The 25,233-nt window shown below is 42.4% G+C and overlaps 2 protein-coding genes and 1 long non-coding RNA gene across 3 annotated transcripts in view; all 3 read right to left on the bottom strand.

Annotated features, from left to right (window-relative positions):
• LOC118424608 overlaps positions 1 to 2,484 on the bottom strand; it is a 7,081-nt gene extending 4,597 nt beyond the window's left edge. Inside the window, exons 1-2 of the long non-coding RNA XR_004832222.1 lie at positions 2,426 to 2,484; positions 1,389 to 1,591 (exon numbers count right to left, since the gene is read on the bottom strand). This is a non-coding gene — a long non-coding RNA (uncharacterized LOC118424608). The remainder of the gene's footprint in view (positions 1 to 1,388; positions 1,592 to 2,425) is intronic.
• Positions 2,485 to 3,796: 1,312 nt separating this feature from the next.
• LOC118425143 (putative ferric-chelate reductase 1) lies at positions 3,797 to 9,434 on the bottom strand. The gene is made up of 5 exons (XM_035833965.1): positions 9,358 to 9,434; positions 8,159 to 8,372; positions 7,209 to 7,276; positions 4,582 to 4,715; positions 3,797 to 4,011 (listed from the first exon to the last, which is right to left on the bottom strand). The coding sequence occupies exons 2-5, from the start codon at positions 8,343 to 8,345 to the stop codon at positions 3,948 to 3,950; spliced, it is 453 nt and encodes a 150-aa protein (XP_035689858.1). The 5' UTR covers positions 8,346 to 8,372; positions 9,358 to 9,434; the 3' UTR covers positions 3,797 to 3,947.
• An 8,020-nt stretch (positions 9,435 to 17,454) lies between these two features.
• Positions 17,455 to 22,249, bottom strand: LOC118424867 (putative defense protein 2). The gene is made up of 6 exons (XM_035833674.1): positions 22,106 to 22,249; positions 21,035 to 21,225; positions 20,401 to 20,465; positions 19,441 to 19,577; positions 18,111 to 18,178; positions 17,455 to 17,683 (listed from the first exon to the last, which is right to left on the bottom strand). Exons 2-6 carry the CDS (start codon positions 21,207 to 21,209, stop codon positions 17,667 to 17,669), a joined length of 462 nt encoding a protein of 153 aa, XP_035689567.1. The 5' UTR covers positions 21,210 to 21,225; positions 22,106 to 22,249; the 3' UTR covers positions 17,455 to 17,666.
• Positions 22,250 to 25,233: the final 2,984 nt, after the last annotated feature.

Raw genomic sequence — 25,233 nt, 5'->3', positions numbered from 1 at the left:
TTGTAAATGTTAATAAAGGTACATTTTACAATTGAAATTTTCTACGTCATAACTAAATGTTATAAAACATTTCCTTTCTGTACTCAGAAGAGGAGCCCGCTTGTGCCATGTTCCAGCATCTTATTAGGCTATTGATAGTATGTGGTCACATTTTACTGCACACAAATAATGCAATTAATATTGTTTATGTGTCAACTTCTTCCAATACTTTAAAGATATTTAGGAAGTGAAATGAAATACATTTTTGTATTTGAAATAAGTTTGTACACACTGTAACAGATACTCATCTAATCAAATCCTCATTGTAACAATGTTTCTGTGATAAATAAAGATAAGAAAAGTCCAGTTTGGTGAAGAGTTATTATTATAATGTAAATAGTATTGTTAATAATAAATAGCTATGTTTTTCTAGTATTGGTTACCTGCCCCTAGTCAGGTTTATAACACTAATGTGTCTGAGCCTTTTGTACATTAATTGGGCACTGAGGTGAATCAATATCCATATTTGCACTAAGTTCCTCAAACCTGGGTAATAATAGCACAGAAAAAAGGACCGCAATGTAAATATCAGTCAGATGATAGCACTATGAATTGAAAGTCTTGTTCAGAATTCACTCTAAAATGGTTGTATGAGAAGCTATGCTACAACAGTCACTCCCGCCATACTTATTGAACAGTCCCGCAAGGAGGTCACTGAGGCCCGCCATTTTGAATTGCTATAGTTAATGTATGGTAGTATCGTCGCCGTACATTTTGACCAAAAACAGGGACTTAAAATGCTTGTAAAGCACGGAAACTCCGTACACATCAATGGGACACCATCTTGAACATGTTTGTGGCGGTAGGTTTAGGTGTCGTTGCGCGACGGCCGATATTTTTGTGGATATAGTGGGCATTCGCTAAAAAGACATTTTGCTGGGCGTTCGCTAAAAAGACCATCGAGAATCGAAAACTTTGATTTATGTCACTTCAGGTCAATGGATTGACTTAAAACTCAGGATTAATACATGGGAGCACAATGTGGACATATTCCAAGCAAACAAAATGAGATTCGTGCAGCGCGGACTTCTCTAGAGTGGGCGTTTGTGGGCATTCGCTAAAAAGACCCTCCCTAATGGTTACGAATCTGTGGGTACATTTATCCTTCACTAGGACAAGCAATTCTCTTACTCGAATAGGAAGCAGGCTAAAAAAAACTGGCAACTATGTGACTTTGTTCTCTCTCTCTTTCTCTCCCCCTCTCTCACTCTCACTCTTCTCTCTCTCTCTCTCTGTCTCTCTCTGTGTCTCTCTCTTTCTCTCTCTCTCTCTCTCTCTCTCTCTCTCTGTGTGGGTCTGTGCGAGTTTGTGTGTGCAATGTGTGTTTGTGTCTTCTAAGACATACTAACTTGCTATCCTTCCCGGCCCATCTTGTTGCAAGTACACAGTAAACGACTGGTGGCTAAACGGCTGGGGGGCCGGGCCGTGTCCCGGGATGCCATTAATGCAAGCCGCCATAGGGGCGCCCGAGGAATAGGCCTGGCAGCTCACCACCAGAGACAGGAGCACCAATTTTCCCAACATGCTGACAGGTCTCGGGGGTAGGGTTTTACTGTGGGATGAAAAATCAAAAGTAATAGAATAATCTGCAGGTTTGCGACAGCAAAGTAAGGACATTGAAACGACTGTGGTCAACGTTGCGGACAAAAGAATATCAGTATGTCGCCATCTACAGAAGGCATGTTCACATACACTATACACAGTACACTAGTCCGTCGACAGATCAAGACAGGGACAATTTTTGTCTCTGCCAGCTCCAGATCTTGACTGAAATCTAATTTTACCATTTTGGGAGAATCATTTGCCAATCGGATTTAGGCATACATCACATTTACAAACTGAGGCCCGGTCGGGGTGTTTGTGGTGGAAACGGAAAATATAAATTCATACGTAAAGTATACATAAATAATGCCCACAAGTATTCTCTTTACGTCTGGTGTAGTTTGGTGTCTTTATACCTTATTTTCCACACGAAAGCTGACCGGCCGGGCCAAATGTGACGTTGGCCTTAAGTCCCCTTTACAAATCAGGAATTTTGCTCGGCCGACTTGTCAGCGAGCTCTAAATTACGAGGAGGTATGACCCTGATGCCGACGAAGAAACTCTGCCATTTGTTCGTAGGCATCAGGGTCATGCCTCCTCGTAATTTAGAGCTCGCTGACAACTCGGCCGAGCTGAATTCTTGATTTGTAAAGCGGGCTTAAGCCGGCGCCCTTAGAGTTCCTGGTTACCCGCATATCTTATTCTTAAATCTTGCCAACTGATCTCCCTATTCGACCGATATTTTTGCTACCTTGCGAGCTACACGTTGAAGAGGTCTGGAAGAGACTATAACTAGGTAAAACGCAGGAACTGTACAATAAGTCAACGTTAATCTCGTACTCACATTGGGCTGAAAACGGCACAGGTGTTTCTCCGACGACGTCGTTTTGAGTTTTCTCTTGCGTATGTTGAAACGTCTAGTTGTGTGCGATATCCGCCAGCCTTGGGCGTTTACGGCAGATGTGGTGTTTAATAAACAAAAGAGTGGTTTAAGCTTGTGTGGGTATTCACTGAAAGTCGGTAATACCCATGCGAAGTTTGTATATACATCCGGGCTTACCTGGTCTCAATAATCACACAAGAGACTATAGACATATATTTGGTTGACTTGAGGATTTTTACACCAGACAAGTCTATTATATGTCATGTTTATCATATGCTACAATCAAGACAAATAAATCGCTTGGCCGAAAGATTGGCACTAGTACATATTGATGGGATTACAATGCTTTGTACCTGTAATACAAAATTACAGCCATAGAATGAAAGACTACAGAGAGAACAAGAGTTCGGATACCTCATACCTCCGTGAGATATGTGGAGCTGTTGCAATTTGGTGCCATTTATTAGGGTGATTAGGTTGTGATTGGCGTAATTTGTTTCAATTGATGATCTTCTTTACCAAATTATACATTTTGTATGTGAGAAAGTCCCATAATTGGGCAGAATGGACCACATCAACATTTTATCACTGATTATATACTGTTGACTTCTACATTTATAATACATAATCTATATAAGGTGTTTTTCGACTTAAACTAAGTTTCACGTGTCGCAAGTCATTTTACTGATGAATTAAATCCCTCTTAATGAATGGCATAACCCGATGGACGAACCTGTACCTTTCCTGGCCAGCGGCAGCAAAAGCACTGAGGTCCACTAGACGGCGATCGCGCTGCGCTCTCACTGTGACCTAAATAGGATATGTGTTACCCTCGATTTTACACAGGGTACATCATACAGCATGTAAAAATGTGACTAAGAAGACAACAAAACACACAAAGTGTAAAAAGATTCGCGTCTTTTCATTTCATTTTACCCCCAAGATCTCAATTTAAAAAAAAAACAGTGTTAGCCATGCATTCTCCATAATGTCTTGAAGACCGGGTACTAGTATCTCAAAATGTTTTTAAGACCTTAATTGTGTCAGGTAACCCTGCGGACTTATGATTCGAAAGTTGACAAGTTTTAGTTGCTTAAGAACACTTCTAGTTACTGAAGTTATAGTAGACGATTTTTGATAGAGCGTTCTTAAATTTGATCGCCATTATGCTCTTCCTTGGGTTTTTCGGACTGTATTTTTAATCTTGACATTAAACAATGCTTTACATCAATTCTGCTACTGGACAAATCAAGTAATAAGCGAATGTAGTCATGTAAAACACAATGAAGAGGGAAGTCTGAGATATTTTCCTGTCATATTTTGCGTTTTTAATTTCATTTTCAAGCGCAGGCAATAGCCGCCATCTTTGTGTCGGTAAGGCAGGCCACGCCCAGCAACGCAGTTAATTCTCGGAAAGTCTCGCACGATCTCGTTCCAAACTAAATGTCCGTGCTTTTTTAACTGGTCGGAAAGTCATGGAACGTTACAGATATATATCGAGGGTGGAGGGTGGCCAGAAAACGTCGAATTTTTCAACAAGGGTGATCCTGCAGAAAACAACATAATAACAACAAGTAAATAACAAAACACGACAACAACTGATATCGACATGAGACTAACATTTACGATAACAATTTTGATTTGTTAATATATATATATATATATATATATATATATATATATATATATATATATATATATATATATATATGTACCTTGTGCATATTGATTGCCTTGTGTTTAATTGGTCTATATAATTCCCCCATGCTTCATTGGTTTACATAATTATTTCATGCTGATAGCATTTTGTTCTTCACACTGATTGGATATAACGCATGCATGCTGACCGGCCTAAAAGAATGAATAGGCCATGCTGATTGGTCTATAAGAATGAGTACTAGTATCTCATAGTGATTAGTAGAAAGGAGTACTTCCTGGTGATTGGTCGATATAGATTAGTAAATAATGCTGATTGGTCTATATAAATGAGTATATCATGCTGATTGGTCAATATAGATTAGTACATCATGCTGATTGGTCTATAGAAATGAGTACGCTATGCTGATCGGTCTATATAGATGAGTATCTCATGCTGATTGGTCGGTCTATAAGAATACCTGAAGCTTATCCATCGAGGTTCATTTGCTGTTCTTATGAACATCGTAGTGATGGAAACCTTGTCAATGGCGTTCTTGTGGGTGAGCGCATCCAAGCCGTCGTCACAGTGAAGGAGCGTCGTATTCTCGCCAAGCTGGGAAAACAGAGGGGGGGGGGGTATAAATGTCACATAGCCACGAGAGGTAGAATATATATGTAGTGTATGTACTTTTATATCATACCCGGGCCGCGAAAACGTTCGATACAGGTGTTCCGGACCGGTTGATAAAGAGCCGTATCACACAGGCTTCCATCGAATAATTAGAACATACTATGCACACGCCGAGTGCGGCGCGGTCGAACTTCGAATACCTGATTCGAACGTTGGAACATTGCTGTTGGAACAACTCCTGTTCGAGGTCACCAACTTTTAGCGCATTTCGCATCGAAAATGTGTTTTCTCAGGTTGGTATGACATAAATAAAATACAACACGGTGTATTCCGCATCACCCTCGGTCCCAGCCCTCGGGCGATCCGACCTGCAGTTGTTGTATTCTATATATATGGTAAAGACCGGTTGATAACAAACAGATCCACTAAAGCAGCAGGCGATTTCCCTCGTGGTTTTCATAACGGAAACTAGAATTTTACGACCCTATGCCTTCGCCAAATGATTTTACCTTTACAACTGGTGTATTAATTGTGTTTGTCATTACTTATGCAAATAAGTTCCTCTTTTGCATAAATTATATAAGTTGATCATCTCCTCCACCCAGATAACAGACGTACACAATCTTTGTCCAGTCAGAAGGCTTTAATCGCATTTCTTGATAAATCATGAAAATTAGATCCTCATTTGCATACTTAATGATGTTCACCTGTACATTACTTCCAAATTCCACAAGTAAGAAATTCCAGTTATTTACTTTAGCGGTATTATAGCATTTTCTCATTAATTATGCAAATTTCCCATGCTATTCATCTATCAACATTCTTATCACATGTTGCAACAGTCCTATGATGGGATAAAGCAGCACGTCACCGGAACGTACTGCGCCTGTGCGAAAAGTATAGACATGCTAAACTCCCGGTTTACTAAAGGACCGCATTAAGAAAGTATAAGGGTAAAATCCCGTGTACGTTTTACATGAAACGATGTCTCTAACATATACTGTGCAACAAGCGGGATTTCAATGCAACGTTGACCAAACCACCAGGGTTCGCGCAGGCGCAGTACGTTCTACCGACGTGTTGAATAAAGCGGGTTTAGACTATTTTCTCGTTAATTATGCGAATTAATTTCCAATTTGCATAATTACCATTAAATCATATCAATCATCACTGAATCTATCTGCAAAAATACCAAAAATATGATGATCCTTTTATGAGTTATTTTCCTTCAAAGTCTGAAACTAGACCTGCTCCTGCAGTTTAAAAAAAGCCACTGGGGGCCTAATACACCACTTCGATGAAGGTTAGACATCCAGGTAATAAGATACGCCAAAAAGCAGTTACTCATTACAAGCAACTGGATATGATTTTGGAAACGGTCAGACGTTTCAACTGGTATCCACCAGTTTTCGTCAGTGACACTGGAGAAATCTTGTAGGAGAGGGTTTTTATATCCTAGCTGTGAATTGATATGTAAAAGAGATCTAGTTGAAGAACAGGTTTAACCCATGAATATTGGTGAGACCAGCCGGCCACTACAGGCAAGGTATAAAGAACATTGCAAACCTAGCCGTACCAACTACTCCTCCGCCATTTTCCACCACCTAAAACACAACCAGGGACACTCCTTCAACCTCCAATCCACCGATATCTAGATATCCTAGACCGCGAGCCACGCTGGTTCGAACGGGGGGTCAGAGAGGCTATACATCAGAGAATATACAATCCCACACTTAACAGGAAGGAGGGGGGGGGGGCAACGCCTGGAACTTTCTGTAAGTGTTAAGTTGGGATTTGGCGCTACCCCAGTTGAAACATCTGACCGTTCCAAAATCATATCCAGTAACTGCTTTGTGGCGTAATACACCAATTGCCCTTTGCCCCTACAGCTATCAACAACCTCCAAATCACGACCGGATCATGTCCATAACTCAAGATATTAAACCCGGAAGTTTCGCTGCAAGACGATAGCAAGACGCTAGAGGGTTCAAAATCTAATCGTTTTAAGACCTACCCACATACCAAGTATTATACAATACATCTAGAGACATTCTGGAGTTATGCTGGTCACCCCCCCCCCCCCACCCACACACACACACACATACATTACATACACACAGTCACACAAACACACACACACACACACACACACATGCACACACACAGACGCACACACACACAGACACACACACACAGAAATACACACACACTCACACAGACACACATATTATAATACACACACACAGACTCACGCATACACACACAGACACACATACACACACAAACACACTATCAAACACAAACACACACACACACAATAAACACACTATCACACACACACACACACACACACAATAAACACACACGCACACACACACACACACACATACATACACAAACGATACCGAAAATATAACCTTCTAGGTAACTAGCGAAGGTAATGATAGAAACAATAACGCAATTTTAAGAACGTACCCCGAAAAAGCCAGCTGATGAAGGCTTGATCATAAACCCACGGAAAGGGCGATCGCTGCTGATCTTAACTAAGAAAAAATATTATAAGATGGAATTGTGAAATCTATGCCGGTACAGTCCATATCGATCACACGCGGAAGGAGCTCAGGCCTAGGAAAAAAGTTTCCTGTTTCAGTCCTGAAAGAAATAGGGTAGGTAGGTAGGTAGGTAGGATTTTTTTCAAGACTTTGGTCCAAAATCCAGTGAAATGCATGAGGACACTTATATTTCCAATACCAAACGTTAACTTTACGCATAATGGTTACAAATCTGTGGATACATTTATCCTTCACAAGGACAAGCAGTTCTCTTACTCGAATATGAAGCAGGATAAAAAAAAACAGGTAACTATGTGAATATGTGACTCCAGTCCACTGCCCCCAACCCGCGCCCCAAAACAAAAACAGGATAGGGTCGGCAGGTTTATCTAGGGTGGGTCAAAAAACAGGAAACGCAACATTTTTTCTAGGCCTCAGCATCATATAAAAATTTGTATAAATGATACACTGGAGTTAACATTCGGTTATTCAAGAATACAGATCTTCAATCTTTAAAAACAGGTATTTCAGTACGATTGGAGCAAAGGTAACCATGGCAACACATATGGACTTCAGAGAAACTTAACGTATTGACATGATGTCATAATCAAACAAAAAGTGTAGAAATAATCTCGTGTGTGAGCATGAGTGTGTGTGTGTGTGTCTGTGTACATGTGTGTGCGTGTTTACGTGTGTGTGTGTGTGTGTGCGCGCGCGCGCGCGTGCGTGTTTGTGTGTATCGCTGTGTCACACTGGTACTCTCTCTCTCTATCTCTGCGCGTGTGTATGTATGCCTGTGTGTGCGTTTCTGTGTGTGTATGCCTGTGTGTGCGTTTGTGTGTGCAATGAGTGTTTGTGTCTTCTTAAACATACTGTGTATGAAAGATCCGTCCTCGTCAATTTCGTATAACACATCAAGCGGATTGTAGCTTTGCTGGGGAACAACTGAATCGTGTTCCGGGATGCCATCACAAGAGCTGCAAGCTGCCTCGAGGCCACTGGTAAAGGAGGGAAAGGCCTGGGAGCTCACCACCATGGACAGGAGAACTAACCCTAACATGCTGACAGGTCTCGGGGCAGGACTTTACTGTGAGAGGAAAAATTAAGAAAAATAAAGTCACCTGCAAGTTTGCGACAGGAAAAAAATGACACCCATACAAGTCAAGTGCTGTGAATGTTGAGGACAAAACGTGTCATTAAGCTGAGGGCACAACCCGCCGTACGTGCAATTTGTCCGTTCGCTTTTTGGGAGGCCACGTCAGTCAAGTATTTCTGAAAACGTTCGGGCTGTACAGGGCAGGCGCGTCGCACGTACGGGGGGCGAACCCGCAGCCCGATGGCACACGACGTTTTGCCTGCACGTAACGGTTCTACGGCGTGTCTGCGTGCTCCGAAATCTGTCGGATTCCGTACGAGTTCGTAAGGAGGCGGTACTTTCCACATAGGGATCCCAAAAGATTGCTCACGTTTTGGCATGTAGACAGCACGTATTTGCACGTACGGCGGGTTGTGCCCCTAGCTTTACTACTAGTCACCACCCGTGACGCCATGTATTGAAGGCACGTTCATATAAACTGTACACGGAACACCAGTCTTGCGACAGACAGGGACAATTTTACTCTACCAGCTCCAGATCTAGACTGGAATCGAATTTTACCATTTTGAGAGAATCATTTGCCAAACGGATTTAGGCTTACATCACATTTACAAACTGAGGCACGGTCGGGGTGTTCGTGGAAACGGAAAATAGAAATGTATACGTGAGAATAATATATTACATAAGTAATGCCCACGACTATTATTTTTAGGTCTTGTGTAGTTTGGTGTCTTTTGTATCACACTTTTCGTTTCCTAAAGCTGATCGGCTGGGTCCAGGCTAAAAAATGTGACCTTAACCAGCGCCCTTAGAGGTTTTTTTTTTACCCGCATGTCTTATTCTTAAATCTGGCCAACTGATCTCCCAATTCGAGCGACTTTTCCAGCAACACGTTGAATAGGTCTGGAAGAAGCTATAACTAAATTAGGTAAAATGCAGGAACTGTACAAGAAGACAACGCTAATATCGTACTCACATTGGGCTGAAAATGGCACAGGTGTTTCTCCGACGACGTCGTTTTAGTTTTTCCCTTGCGTATGTTGAAACGTCTAGTTGTGTGCGATATCCTGCAGCCTTGGGCGTTTACGGTAGATGCGGTGTTTGATATACAAAAGAGTGGTATAAGCTTGTGTGTATGTTCACTGGAAATCGGTAATACCCATGCAAAGTTTGTATATACATCCGTACTTACCTGGTCTCAATAATCACTCAAGGGACTGTAAAAATATGGTTGGTGGAGGTGAGGATTTTAACTCAAGACTCGTCTATCACAAATTATGTTTGTTATATGCCAGAATCAAGACAAGTCGATCGCTTGGTCGAATGATTGGTACTAGTACATATTGATGGGCTTACAATGCTTTGTTCCTGTAATACTAAGTTACAATCATAGAATGAAAGACTGCATAGAGAACAAGAGTTCGGAGACCTCATACCTCCTTGAGGTATGTGAAACTTTCGTAATTTGGTGCCATTTATTAGCGTGATGAGGTTGTGATGGGCGTAATCTGTTTCAACTGATGGTATTCTCCACCATATTACAGGTATTTTATTTGAGAAATTTCCATCCTTTGGCAGAATTCCACATCAACATTTCATCAGTGATTATATGCAGCGTCTTCTACATAATCTGTGCATACTGCATGGGGATGTTCGTCTTGAACTATGTTTCACGTCTCGCAAGTCATCTTACACCCTCTCGGACAGAGACAGAGACAGAGACAATAAAAGCCCAAGCCAAGTAGATGTTGGCACAGAAGTACTAACCAAGCAGATGTTGGTGGAGAAGATTGTGACCAAACCGCCCCTGCAGTTCCAGGGCATGCTGCAAGGCGGTCGAAATTACATCACTTTCATCTTACGTTAAATACTATATATCACACAAAAAAAAATCCAGACAATATCATATCAGGGGTCAAAGATACTAAAACAGGAAGCCCAACTGCAGTACCAAGGTCAACCACCAGGAGCTGAGGCAAAATGTAACCAGACCGTCGGGCCAACAACACCAACCCTTTTTCTAAGTACCATACAAATTCCGTCGCTCAGCCGCGCTGCCAAGCACCACAGCTAATTTTCCCGGTTTAATTCCCGCCTCTAGACCATCTCTGTGTGAAATGCTGTTACAGTTGTACTGAATTGTAAGTTACATCAGCACACAGCGCTACATCATTAGCACTCTTAACATGTTTTAGCAAAAATGGCGGGGAGGGTCTGCAATGTCTCCTGAAAAACACGGGAATTCCATAACTACATTGAGTTATCACGCACAAACCTTTTCATGTTTCTCAGATTAACTTCTTTTCCAAGAAAATTAGTCTGCCTCTTGCAGAAAAACAAAATGCCATTCGCACCACCTAATGCCACGTGATCCCTCCACATAAAAGTAAGTGTGACCTTACGTCATCAGACTAATCAAGGTATTTTTCAAACTTATACACTGCGCGACGGTTGTCTGCACAGTACTGCCCAAATGTACGAGCAAGCAGAGCCTGTCCGGTCCCCTTTCTCGCGCCCTGAGTGCGGCCAAACCAGCCGGCCGCTGCCCCAACCCCCTCCGGATCCTGTCCATCAGCCTAAAGGCGTCTCTGACAAGCGGCAGCAAGACCAGGGAACTTCTTCAGACACGTACGCAGAAGCAGAGAGAGTGTACTACACAATCAAAGATGAAGATTTGCCGCCGTCTTTACGTGGGGTGGGGCGGAAGCAGGAGTCACCCCAGGGGGAGGTGGGAACCAGCGGGCCGCCGCCCCAAACCCCTCCTGTCCTTCAGGGTGGTTCACGCGGGCGTGTCCGCCATGGCAACGGCGCTTCTGACAACGGGCAAGAAGGGCTCGGCGAGTCTTCAGACACGTGCGAAGAAGCCGAGGAGGTGAAACGTCACGCAACGCACACGACTGCAGGTAGCGAACGTTCTTGTAACTTGTCTGTTTTTGTCAGTAAAAAAGGCATTTGTAACATTAGCAGATTTTATTTTCAAGCAGAACTGGTGTATGATCAACCACGGATAATTTTCAGGGTAGTAAATATCCAATAGCCAACTTTCCCCGCCTAAAGATATTCATTTGCCATACCTTATGTACATATAGAATACAACACGGTGTATTCCGTATCACCAGAGGTACCAGCCCGACCTCTGGAAGGATCGCCCGACAGCCGAAGGCCGGAGGGTGATCCGACCTGCGGGAGGGCTGAGACCGAGGGTGATGCGGAATACACCGTGTTGTATTTATTTATGTCATACCCACCTGAGAAAACCCATGTTTGATGCGAAATGCGACAGAAGGTGAACAAATTTCGTGCCCTCGAACGAAAAGTGTTGCAAAAGTAATGTTCCAACGTCCGAATCAGGTATTCGAACTTTTCGATACGCCTTTCGAACCTGTGCGATACGGAAGTTATGGCCCGGTCCGGAACACCCGTATCGAACGTTTTCGCTTCACAGGTATGACATAAAAGCCAGTATCAGCACAACCGTCCAATCAGCGCCAGATTCACACTGAATCATTACAAGACTACAGGGAGCAGCTTATTTTACTTACGAAAAGAATTTTCCATTGTTACTTACCACAAATTTCAAGTGAATGCGTTAGGAGTCAAAGCATAAATGCGTTAGAAGTCAAAGCATAAATGCGTCGTGACATGTTCCATCTCCGCAAGGAATTCATGAACAAAAATAAAATAGAATAGAAGGTCATTGGTGAATTATTTGAGCACATTTGTTCAGGACCAGACTTATACCGTTACCTGTATGTTATTACCTCTATCTTAGATATTCATGATATGCAATGAAACGCTCAAATGCCGCAATACAAAGGGAAAATTTTACTACTCCACTCTTCTTTCTGTGCGGACCGCTTGTGAAAAAAACATTATCAACACCGCAATTGAAAATTTTAAAATATGCTAAATGTAGCAATTCTCATCTAATGTTTTGTTGCTAATATGTCATTAAGGCCAAGGAAAATGTTTCTATTTTCTGCTTAACCGACTGAACCTAACAACAACCTGCGACGAGAATTTTTTAGGTTGATTTTTTTTACTTCTTTGTTCACTAGCTATAACTGTGCTTGCACAATGTAAATCTGTATAATCACAATATGATGCTAACAATGTATTAATTTCTAATTTTACATTATATTATATATAAACTGGTGGTATATATAAATTAGTGGGGCCGCGTAGCACAGTGGTAGTTTATTCGGCCCGTGACCGAGAGATCGCCGGTTCGAATCCGCCTGCCGTGTTGCCGGTCTTGTGCCCTTGGGAAAGGCACTTTACACGACTTTCCTCACTTTACTCAAGTGAAAAATGAGTTGTCCCTCGGATAGGACGTTAAATGGAGGTCCCGTGTGTGGGGAGAGCCATACCCTATGCACGTTAAAGAACCCGCCACATGTGCGAACATCCACCCGAGCGGATCAAACCATTCCGGCCAAAATAGGGGTAGGGAATCTCCCGAGCAGCCCTCGTAATCCCTGCTTCGCCTATTGGGTCAGTCCTCACTCATAGTTAGCAATTGGGCTGGTCTGACCTGCAGCTGGTTTCTGACCTAGGGCGAAGAGTTGCTGTTACAGTTCCAATCATGTAACCCGTAACCTTGAGTGGCCTTCAGGCCTTGTTACGTGGTGACCATTGAGTAAAAAAAAAAAAAACTGTATTTCGTTGTATCATTCCACTGATGTTAGAAAAAAAGAGAATCTTTACCAACGGGGCTTAAGTAATCGGGAGCAAACCATTAATTTCCTCTGCCATAGGTACTTTTTTCACCTATTTATCTATAATTTACGAACTTTCTGGGTCGGTATAAGAACTTAATCTCAGTTATCCTCCCACCAGACCGCACGTATCAGGTTGAAGCCAGCGGCCGCCGTAGCCTCTGTAGCTTCATCCGCTCCCACCAGTACAGTATCGCCGCCGGTATTGCCGTTCTGCTGAGCCTGTTGACCGTGGGACTCGCCCCTCTGACGTTCATCAATAAAGAGGTAAACACTCTTGTATCACTAAGTTGTTTGCAAGCAATTCTTACGCTGTTTCTGATGTGTTTTTTTATGGGATTACTGAACATGCTGCTGTTTTCAATTAATTTTCATATTAAGTTTGGTGATCGTCTTTAGGAGATACGCCAACTGTGCACCACTGTTGATGCCTTGAAGCGCGACCAAGACGACATGCGCCAACTGTCCACCACTGTTGACGCCTGGAAGCGCAGCCAAGACGACATGTCCACCACTGTTGACGCCTTGAAGCGCGACCAAGACGACATACGCCAACTTTCCACCACTGTTGACGCCTTGAAGCGTAGCCAAGACGACATGCGCCAACTGTCCACCGCTGTTGACGCCTTGAAGCGCGACCAAGACGACATGCGCCAACTATCCACCACAGTTGACGCCTTGAAGCGCGACCAAGACAACATGCACCGATTGGCCACCACTGTTGACGCCTTGAAGCGCGACCAAGACGACATGCGCCAACTGTCCACCGCTGTTGACGCCTTGAAGCGCGACCAAGACGACATGCGCCAACTATCCAACACAGTTGACGCCTTGAAGCGCGACCAAGACGACATACGTCAACTGGCCACCACTGTTGACGCCTTGAAGCGCGACCAAGACGACATGCGCCAACTGTCCGCCACTGTTGACGCCTTGAAGCGCGACTTGGACAAAGAGCGAAGCCGAACCGCCGCCTTGGAGCAGCGTCTTCACGAGGAAAGTAAAACCCCAGGTAAGTTGGGTTTGAGTTGCTTTGTTTATGTTTACTATTTGTGGTGGTCTATTTACCAACATCATACGAGAATGAAAGAATCCAAATGTGTTGCAAATAACAATGGAAAATTCTTGTCTTGTAATGATTCAGCGTGGATCTAGCGCTGATTGGACGGTCGCCCTGTGCCTTCTGATCATGACTTTGTACATAATGTGTGACAAATAAAATATCCTTAGGCGGGGAAAGTTGACCATCGGGTATTTAAAACCCTATGATTACTCCATTGCATGATATCATTTTCTTCATCATTAATTCCTATGGCTGCTAAAGGCAACCTAAGCAATATTACAGGTTTAAGCGTTAAAAGTGGAAATATTTTGAATAAGGCATACTGTACTTTTTTTCAGCATCATGTCCTAAAGGTTACGAAGTTTTCAGCGGAATCTGCTACAAGGTCTTTCGCAATACACCTAAGACCTTCAGCGATGCTGCCGCGGCTTGTCGTGAAGACGGCGGCACCCTCGCCATGCCCCGAGACGCTGAGACCAACGCCTTCCTGATCTCCCTGCACAATGCCGTGAGCGACAAGTATGCCTTCTGGTTCGGCCTGCATGATCAGCACGAAGAGGGAAGCTTTGAGTGGGTGGATGGTTCTGCACTTGGGACCTACAACTGGGCTCCGGGACAACCAAACAACGGCCAGGGTGGCAACCAAGATTGCGTTCATTACTGGATATACAATATGGATGACAAGTGGAACGACGAATAATGCGATTTCCGATTTTACTTCATATGCCAGGCTGTTCCAGGTACTCTTTTAGTCGTCTCATTTCCTGAAACCCTTCTGTCTAGTAAATATGTCACATGTTTATTATATATTCATCACAATAATCACGTTGGATCATCAGAGCTCTCGCCACAAACCATGACAAAGCACATCATTCCACATATTTTCCCTGTTCTTGTTTTCAGGACGTCCATAGGTGGCAAACGGAAACTCTAGCCACCCCTGGCAGCGGCTCTCCAGCCATCCGCAGTAAACTAACCAGCAAAACGCAAAGCCTAGCGTTATAGAAATATAGTTCCAAATGGCACCTGTATCCATATCTGCCTGTATCTGTACGTTATAACATTAAGCAGTAAAATGCAAAGTAGTATTATAGCAATGCCAATGTACTTTTCCCAAACATTCTGAAGGCTTTTTTCTTAGTAGAAAAACTAGTAAAAAATAACAAATGAATGGAATGTTAGTAACGAATTGGCACCAAAGCAATATGAAGCAGGTACTGTACAATGGTATATAGTCACGCCTTAGTTTTCAGATCATACATAGAAGATCAACAGATCTTTTTGCATCAGCAAGAATTTCAAATTCTTAAGCTTAAGGCCACAGCAAGTAAATCTTATGGATGACATCATTTGCAGACGACAAAAATGGTGAGATAGGGTGAAAAAAAACAAGATGGGTAAAAAACAACAAGATGGGTAAATTTTCCAACTATACGAACTTAAGTAAACTAAACGTAAAAAAAGAAGATTAAAGCGACGAAACATGGTATCACAGCCTACACAGGCTTTCATTTCTGTATTAAAGACTAGTACTAGTGTTTATTAATAAGTAGTAAAAGTGACACTAGTGTGGTAGACTGCCAACATGGCAACCATATTTGGGCAACTTTTACAACTATCTAACTAAACTTTTAGTTTCACTTCTATAACTACAGTCATGGCTACCTGGCTAGTGTCACTTCTACAAGTACAACCATTCGCCTACAACAAATCATATTTGCCCATTTTGGTACTTTCTCGTCATGTTGACCATCTGGGAAGAAAAAAAATCTTTTTTTTCTGAAATCAGGCGAAAATTAATGCGCCCGCTATTGTCATCCATAAAATTTACTTGCTGTGGCCTAAAGGGAATTGAATGGATAAATACAAAACAAAGTGTCAGAACTGAGCATGCTGGTACTTAGTGATGGAAATTCATTTTCAATGTTCTTAATCAAGTCAAACAGAACTGCTCACTTTTCACTAAAGTTTGTAGACTGTGCTCATGTGAGCCTGGACCACTGAAGAAGCCATATTCAAGAAATTGCTCTATGTGATAAACTGAATAAAAGTTGGAAACGGGAATTCTGCGGCTCCAGTTGTCTTACTGAAGAGTGACTGAGGTGAGAAATATATCCTTGGTAAGCGTGAGGATCAGTGAGTTACATCATAAACGTAAGTTATCCAAGTTTTCGACATTGAACGTTATTACATGACGGGTGAAGGTGCGGTGCTTGCGGTGTATTTGCAGTTGTTTTTTGACGTGTTTTAGGCATTTTTGTTCGGCTTTCTATCATAGTTTGCAATTGGCCCGTTTTATTCATGTCCGTTTGGCCAGCTGTCATGACAGAAAAAGGTACGAACTAGAAATACCTACAAAATACCTACAAATATGTAAAAAAAAAACAGTCCGACTCGAACCTCTGCTTGGAGAGTAACATTTAAGCGTCTGGTGTGGCAGTACAAAGGTATCGTTTGTGCATTATTCATTAGAATTGATAGGAGGCGCTGCTTCAAGGGTTTACGGAAAAGCCTGGGCCCAGCAGGCTAGCCTGCAGGGTAGCCAGCCTACCCTTTTTGGGCCCCAAGGATAGGCATGGGGGTTGCCATTCTACCCTTTCAGAGGCCCTTAATGCATGGGGTTTGGGCCCCCAGTGGAATTTCCTTGAAGAAAAACTGTGTCAATGGTAATCCCAGCTGTGGGTGGACTAGATGGAACGCGACAGCTAATCATATTAATGGGAGAATGGGGATGAGGAAATTATAATAAGCAATTAACAATCAGGATCTACTACAGGAACCCTCAGTTACTTAATAACATGGACAAGATACTCACAGCATGCACACACAAACTTTTTTGCAAACAAACGATTATTGACACACTCCTTCAAAGCGTGAGACATCTGTTTTGAATTTGATGTTGTGCCCCCATCCTAGTATTCTTTGGTTCACCTAGAAACAGTTACCCCCTCTCTTCAATCTCAACATTCCCAGTTTTTTCGGTGGAATAATTAGAATTTAGTTTAGGTTTGTTTCTTACAGACTGGGATGAGCTGTTCATTGCAAGCCCAGCAATATGATCAACTGTTACATTTCCCCCATCCCAGCCCCATCCCACCCACAGCTGGAATTGTCACTGACCCAGTTTTTACTAAGAAAAAAAAAAGAAGACTGCAGCTACAGGCCAAACCCCATGCATAGCCTTGGGGCCCCCAAAAGGTAGTCTTTCAGGCTAGCCAGCCCAGCTCCTGGGCCCAGGCTTTTCCGTAAACCCCTGCTTCACAACCCACATTACAAATTCAATACACAAAGCCACATCTCCATTTGGTGTTTAATCAGGATTGGAAAGAATAAACATTCAAACAGAGAATCAACAAACACAAATAACACATTGTGAATGTGCAGACTATTGCCTGAATAAGTGTGCTGTCGATGTTCTTTGACTGGTATTATTATCTTGCCATTGCCTAATTGTCGTAACGTGTAGCTTTGTATCCTTTAATTGTCGGCGGCCGGGTCTTGACTTCAACCAGTGATAACGTCTGCAAAAGAGAAATGGAAATGGGAGCATTAGAGCTTATCTATTTCGTTAGTTAATATTATCGATTGAAGACCTTTAATTATTGCACATTTTGGCAACACAATGGGGACAAGTACAGGTCACAACAAGACATGTGGGAGTAAATGCATTGAACAGATACAAGATAAAACTATCGTTAGATAAATCAAGGAGGTTCTTTCAACCTCCTTAGATAGATTTAACTTCTCCCTTTTTAGCTTTGTTGGAGATAAAAGAGATATGTTTTATTATTGGTGGTTTGTCTAGTTTCATTAGGAACTATTCAGCACAAATTATTAAAGATATGGCGTTGCGTAGGAATGTTTCCGCTGATAAAAAGTGGATTCAATACATAGTTTATTTTCAATAAAAGAGTTTGTGAAAGTTTGAAAGCGTAAGATATGCGTTACCTCCATTTCGCTGCAGGATGAAGACTTCTGGATTCCACCAAACATCGAAGTCTTGAACAACAGTTACCCTGCAGAAAAGAAATCAAGCGTTTGTTTAGACATCCTGGTAATAATAGATGCCATGTAAGAGTTACTCTAGTGGGATTGAGTGGCAAAACGCCAGAGTGCTCGGCCTAGGTTTGAAATCCTTTCATGTGACCTACCTTGTGCCCCCACCCTACCCTGGTGTAGAAATGGGTACCAGACTTCCATTGTGGAGGTAAAAGGTAATGAAACGCTCGGTTGAGGAGGTGAAAGGTGGTGAAAGGCTTCACCTTCCAATACAGTGCCAATACAGCCTCAAAAAAGCTACGCGACTGCCTTTACCGTCCACAGATTCGTTGTTATGGCACTGTTAAGATTACTACGCTTGAACGCAGTGCCACATTGTCCTTGTGCGTCCGCGAGAAAGAAAATACTTTTGAAAATAGTTACTCATGACAAGCAATTGGATAAGATCATGGAGTACCATTTTCCAAAATCATATCCAGTTGTTTGCGTAGCTATTGTTTGAAAAAACTCAGTAACAATAATTAGAACTATCCGCAGGCTGATTCTGACCATACGACTAGTTTATGCACTCTAATATCTTGTGCTATTTGATCTAGAATTCTGCTTCAAGGTAGCAGAACACAGTTTTTCGCCTATGGGGATTTCTATAGTTAAGGACCACAAGGTGACCCAGATCAATGCCGGTAAAATTATAGTAGGGTGCAGTTTTGAAGTACGACAAACTCGTATGTTGAAGTTGAGGGTTGAATCTACAAAATAACTGAAAAACAAAAAAAAAAGTTGTCCTTTTTTTTTAGTTTTGACGCCCTCTTTTAAATCGGGCCATGCGAGGCTATACGGAACTGCAGCCGAGTCACACAGAGCCAGCTGGAAGGTCGCGCGCATTCATACACCCAATGGGTAAACTTCACAATCCTACTCATACGATCTGAAGTCAACTTATCGTGCTACCATACGTAACGGTCATACCCCGGGTTGGTCTAACCAATACCTCCTGCTGATTGGTTTGGTATAGTATATCAGTACCTTACGCTGATTGGTCTACAAGATTACCTCAGGCTGATTGGTCTATTTGAATGGATAATTACTTCACACCGAATGATCTATATGAATGGGTACCTCATGCTGATTGGTGTATTTGAACGACTGGATCATCTCATGCTAATTGGTCTATGTGAATGGGTACTTCACGCCGAATGATCTATATGAATTGGTATCTCATGCTGATTGGTCTGCAGGAATGGATAACTGGTGCTGATTGGTCTATTTGAATAGGTACCTGATGCCGATTGGTCCGAAGGCGTTTGCTGGTGGCAGGTACGTCACAGTGACGGAGTCCTTTGCGGAGTTGTCGCTGTGGGTGACCGTGTCCGCGTTGTTCAAACACCGGAAGAGTTGCGTGCCGGCCGGGGCGTTCTAGAAGAAGAAAAAAGAGGAAACAGACATGTCACGAATCGGTAAGACGTAACGAGACTGTGGTACGTTTGGGGTGTTGAGTTACCTTTACATAGTATATGGGTATAGCCACAGCAGAGCTCATGCGGACAGCTAGCAGTGACGTCATCGTCGGTACCAACAGACTGCCTTAAGCATATGGGTATACCCACAGAAACACAGACAAACTGACTCACAGAAACAGTACGAAACCCATGTCACTTCTTCCAGACTACAGACTACAAGTTAGAGCTATCTACTAACCAAAAACGTACCCATAACTTTTCCGGAACACGAGTTCCGCTTCAGTACCATAACAAGCGGCTAGGGGGCCCAAAAAAGAGTTGCACACGCTCGCGCGCACACACACATACACACATGTACACACGCGCGCGCGTACGCACACACATACACGCACATACACGCACACACACACACACGCACACACATACACACACACACACGCACGCACACACACACACACACGTACGCACACATGCACACACATACACACACACACACACATACAGACACACACGCGCACACGCACACACGCACGCGCGCACACACACACACACACAGTTTGGCAAAAAAAGTTTCAGCAAATGACTGAACAACAGATTCTTCAATTTTTTTTTACATTTTAAAATATTAGTATCCGTATCCTACTATTTTTCACATTACGGCAGTACATTCCCATTTTGCAGCTGCTTTGTACGATTTACAGTATGATCGAAACATTTTTTTGATGACATCCAATCATAATCCAATCATCATGGCCTATTAAAGAAGGAAGCGAACGAACCAGGAAAGTGCCCACTGAAGCCTTCATCTGGAACCCACGGAAACGACCGGCTCCGCTCAGAGTAACTGCAAACATCGAATAAAGGAATTAATGTATGGATGTTTATCAAGGGCGCGGTCCCATCGGTCGTGCGATCGTCGTACGAGTTTGATACGGTAGGATTTTCAAGTAGACTGAAAGAACCAACCACTGATCTGACGTGATCGGTCAGAGGGCCTGGATAGCTGGCTTCACCAATCATTCTAGGAACTGAATTGTTACATTTGTGCTACTATTTGAATGACAGGCAACAGCCATTTTTAGGGGGTGAAATCCAACCCATGTCTACAATAATCTTCCAAGCCCTCAACCGATATGAATGTTGTGATGCATCTTTTTTTTTTTTAAATTACAAGGGTTGTGAAAAGACGAAGGGGCCAGTGATGTTGTCTATAATTTGCCCCAGATCAAATCGTTAAGTCAGGCGACAGCATTTTTTACATTTAAATGAGAACGAGCCAGAAGCCTGTGTGATAAAACTTCGAAGACTGTGTGGTACGGCTTTTTATCACGCGGTCCGGAAGACCTGTATCGAACGTTATCGCGTCCCAGCTATATATATATATATTTATTTATTTATATAACGTATACATACGTTGCATGGGCTGGGCTGGACTATACGCCCCGCCGGTGAGAGCGAACGGCATTATATCTAGCTCTGCTGCCTGTGCATGGTGGTTCGGGATTCCCTCTGCGCATGCGTCAATAGGGGCACCGGTCGGGTAGGCCTGGGACACGGCCACCAGGGACAGGACAACCAGCGCCAACATGATTGCAGAGCGTAGACTGTGGGATAAAGGATTGAAATAGATTTAACAAGATCTAGTACCTCATTGGTTTTTGTGTATTACCTCACTGGCTATATTGGCATCTTAACCTTCCTTTTTTATCATTATGGGTTAATAAAGAACAATAGCTGCACTGAATACTGATAGCGGAATAACATTAACGGAGAGAAACAGCACCAACATCATTGGAGAGCTTAGACTGTGGGATAAAGAATTGAAATAAATTTGACAAGATCTAGTACCTTATTGGTTTTGGTGACTACTTTGAAACATTTTGCTCACATGCGGCTGCGAGAAATCAAGAAAGAGTACAAAATAGAAAGGCCGATAAAAACGACTAAAAAATGTGATAAAAACAGAGCCTAACCTCTGCTTGGAGAGTATCTTTTCTCACCAATGGATGAATAAAGAATTGTACTTGCACTGAACACTGATAGCAGGACATGAAAGAATTCAAAGTCACCAAATTCTATCGCCCCTGTTACATTTTCTACGAGAAAAGACAGAACTTTGGTACATACCACTGCAATGAAATTTTGTTTTTTCTTATGCAAAATGATTAAAGTTGCAAAAGAACATTCGCACATTTTGATATCATACTAATTGTCTGTAGCTATCACAGAATGTTTTTAACTAGACGAAATCATTTATTTTCTAATAACTACGGACAATTAATAGATATCGAATTGTGCAAACGTGATGAAACAAATTGTACCTAACAAATTCTCAATTCTGTCCGACTATTTTTCCTATTTTGGCCAATTTCTACTAGGCTAGATTTTCTTTCTGCGTGTATAAGAGGTATAGACTAGGGAAATGGTCAGAAAGGAGCTTTCCAACAAAGAAAAGCACCACAGCGAAGCTAGACTGGTACTCACATTGAGCTGCGGAGCGTTATACAGGTGTTGCTCCAAGCAAATTCGCGATCGACTTCAAAGTTCTAAGTTCATGCGTATCTTCAGATATATAGTGTAGAGTGTGTGCTTTACGGTGGATATCCGGCCTGCTCCGGACACGCGTTGTGTGTGGTGGTGATTAAAGTTTAATGTCATACCTGTGTGTTCCGTCTCGGTCAGTATTTTATGTTATGATCTCGGCCTACATTCTAGCGATAACGGGCGATACGGGTGTTCCGGGCCTCTCGATATATTGCGTAATGTAACACCCGGACCAAGATAACGTTTGATACTAGTGTTTCGGACACAGTCGTAGTTTGCGGGGGTTCCGAGTTGCATAGGGTAAGCGTAACATTTCCAAACCGGGGCCCGACCGTGGTGTTTGTGTGACCGAAAAATAGGAATGTATACGTAAACATATTCACAAATAATTTCCGCGACTTTTCTCTTTGTGTCTTGTGTAGTTTGGTGTCTTTTATGCCATACGTTTCGATCCCGAATTCTGCCTGGCCGGGCCCGGTTTGGAAATATGACGTAGGCATAATACAGACTTCCATCGAAAAAATTGAAGGCACTTCGCGTGCGCCGCCCGCTCTCATTATTTTCTTATTGATCAACAACGTACAGTACAGGACAGAAGGGTGGTGCACTTTAGAAACATGCTAATATTAACATGACCTCTCTAAAAGATTACACATAGATTAACAATATCAATAACAAACAATTCACAGCAAGTTACAGATGGTTTGGATCGTATAACGCGGATGTCATCGATATAATCAAATCAACATGACCTAAGAGCGAACCTAAGGCGACAGACTGAAGTAGTTGTTCCTGCACGCGAATCTTTAGCGAGTCCGCGACCGCAATGTGAACTTATATATCAGTATCCTCTAGAACACTAACGCTCCTTCTCATATGGGTTCTGTATAGTTGATTTCATGAGTTAATATTTGTTATGCAGGCAAATATATATACATAGAACCATGCGAGCGGAACCATCTGTTGTCTAGCAGGCTATGAGTAAGATATCACAGGAAGTCCTCGAGGCCGCTTTGACCGATAACATAATTCTCTTTGCCCTGAATGATAGCCAATTCGGACCAATTTCTACTGAAAACTTTTTATAAGCTTCTGTATAATCCTATATCATTCTTCAATCATTCAGACCTCTGTAATGACACATAGATAGCAGGTTTCAATACCAGGGTATTTTTTTTTCTATTCAAGGTAGGGATGAGTTGCTAGCCCTTCCAATTTAACGTGCTCGAGTCACCTCCTTGAACACGGGACTTAAATTTCACGCCCCATCCGAAATCATGGGTGCAACCCCAACCGAGATGCCCTAGCCAGAATTGAACCGAAGTTTCACAGCCAACACACTGAGCACACGAAGCAACATCTGTGTCTAGCTCCATATATGGTGTTTAATGATAACACTTTGTCAAGATGCACATCTGAACAAAACATAGTAACTGAGTAAGGATGTCAATGGCAGGATGTGGTGGAAGTTGTGACTGGTCGTCGTCTTTTCCTTTTTCTTAGCTTAGTGTCCAGTGACGTCAGCAATGACGTCAGCAGTGACGTCAGGCCTCAACCGGTGATAACGTCTAAAAACATGAAGGTGGGGGAGGGGGAGAGAAAACAACACCATGAGAATAACTATCTTCATGTTTTGAAAGAAAGGGCCCCTCCGGGCTATTTTTCTTCACCTTCGGCTTCGGGCGTGACCGCGTGGAATACCTCGCGGCTACCGGACTATTTTGGGCCACGGCTGGGCCCCTGTTCCATTTCTAAAACTCGTAGCTAAGATCAGCCAGGGGCCCGGCAACGAAAAACAGGGAGGTGCCGTAAAGTGCTTCAGATGAACTTTTGCTTTTTTTTCAAATCGTGACCAAAGAATACATCAGGTTCAAATCGTGACCAAAGAATACATCAGGCTACATGAGAGCCTATCTATGATTTATGCATGGATTTACCTCTAACGTTCCTATTTGGCAAATGGCTTTAAGTACTCTCCACCGGCATTTTTTTTATTCATATTTATTTGAACTTGACCATGTACACAATGGTGGTGAGGCAAAACAGGTGAACACCTTTACTAGTTGCCTCCCGTACCGATTACTTATATGAAAATAGAAAAATAATCATAATGATGATAAACAATAGCAGCTGTACAAATTAGTAATAATAATAATAGTGTCAACAACAATTATAATAACAAGCATACTACATGTATAATAACAAGTATAAACAAATAAATCATAGAAATAACGGTAAAATGAAATATGAAATATCTAAAAAGGTGTACCACTACATTAGCAGATGGTCGGCTGGGTATGTCTTGAAGACATGGGTTTTAATCTCAATCGTGAAGTGTACATAATAAAAGACTATGTAACATTCGGGAATTGGAAAATGTGCGTTAGGCCACAGCAAGTAAATTTTATGGATGACATCCGCGCGCTCATTAATTTTCGCCTGATTTCAGAAAAAAAAACAAGAATTTTTTTCTTCTTCAGGGAGGGCCGGATAGACGAAAATGGGCAAAGGTTGTGTTGAAACCTAATCATTGAATGTAGAATTGACACTAGAGACTCTGTAGCATTGACTGTAGCTGCAGAGGTGCAACTTGATAGAAAGGTTGTAAAAGTGGCACAACTATGGAAGCTATGAGTGTAGTTGTCAACATGGTTAATGATACCAGTCTACAACACTAGCGTCACTTTAGCTACACTGGTGCACTTCTTAAGTACAGGAATGAATGCCTTGTTGACTGCGATGCCATATTTTGTCACTTCAAGTCTTGTTACATTGTTTATTTTGAAAATTTGCCATCTTGTTTTTTTTTACCCATCTTGTTTTTTTTCGCCCTATCTCATTATTTTTGCAGTCTGCAGAGGATGTCATCCATAAAATTTACTTGCTGTGGCCTTACCTCCGTTTTCCTGGACGAAGAAGTACTTGGGATGCCAGAAAGCGTTGTAACTTTCAACAACAGTCACCCTGCAGAAAACAACATGCATTTGTTCAAATATATACTCAGTTTCAGTTAAGCCGGCTTTACAAATCAAGAATTTAGCTCTGCCGGAGATGTCAGCGAGGTCTAA

The sequence above is a fragment of the Branchiostoma floridae genome, chromosome 10 (assembly GCF_000003815.2).
Source record: "Branchiostoma floridae strain S238N-H82 chromosome 10, Bfl_VNyyK, whole genome shotgun sequence".
NCBI classification, from domain to species: Eukaryota; Metazoa; Chordata; class Leptocardii; order Amphioxiformes; family Branchiostomatidae; genus Branchiostoma; species Branchiostoma floridae.
This window is presented reverse-complemented; position numbering and strand designations above follow the sequence as displayed.

Coding starts and splice junctions, on each gene's coding strand:
- LOC118424867 (XM_035833674.1), bottom strand. CDS start 21,209: ATGTTGGCGCTGGTTGTCCTGTCCCTGGTGGCCGTGTCCCAGGCCTAC. Junction 19,578..20,400: donor CTTCAGTGGGCACTTTCCTG/GTTCGTTCGCTT, acceptor TTCTTCTTCTAG/AACGCCCCGGCCGGCACGCA. Junction 18,179..19,440: donor TTCGGACCAATCGGCATCAG/GTACCTATTCAA, acceptor TCTTTTCTGCAG/GGTAACTGTTGTTCAAGACT.
- LOC118425143 (XM_035833965.1), bottom strand. CDS start 8,345: ATGTTAGGGTTAGTTCTCCTGTCCATGGTGGTGAGCTCCCAGGCCTTT. Junction 4,716..7,208: donor CATCAGCTGGCTTTTTCGGG/GTACGTTCTTAA, acceptor CTGTTTTCCCAG/CTTGGCGAGAATACGACGCT. Junction 4,012..4,581: donor CCTCGATGGATAAGCTTCAG/GTATTCTTATAG, acceptor TGTTTTCTGCAG/GATCACCCTTGTTGAAAAAT.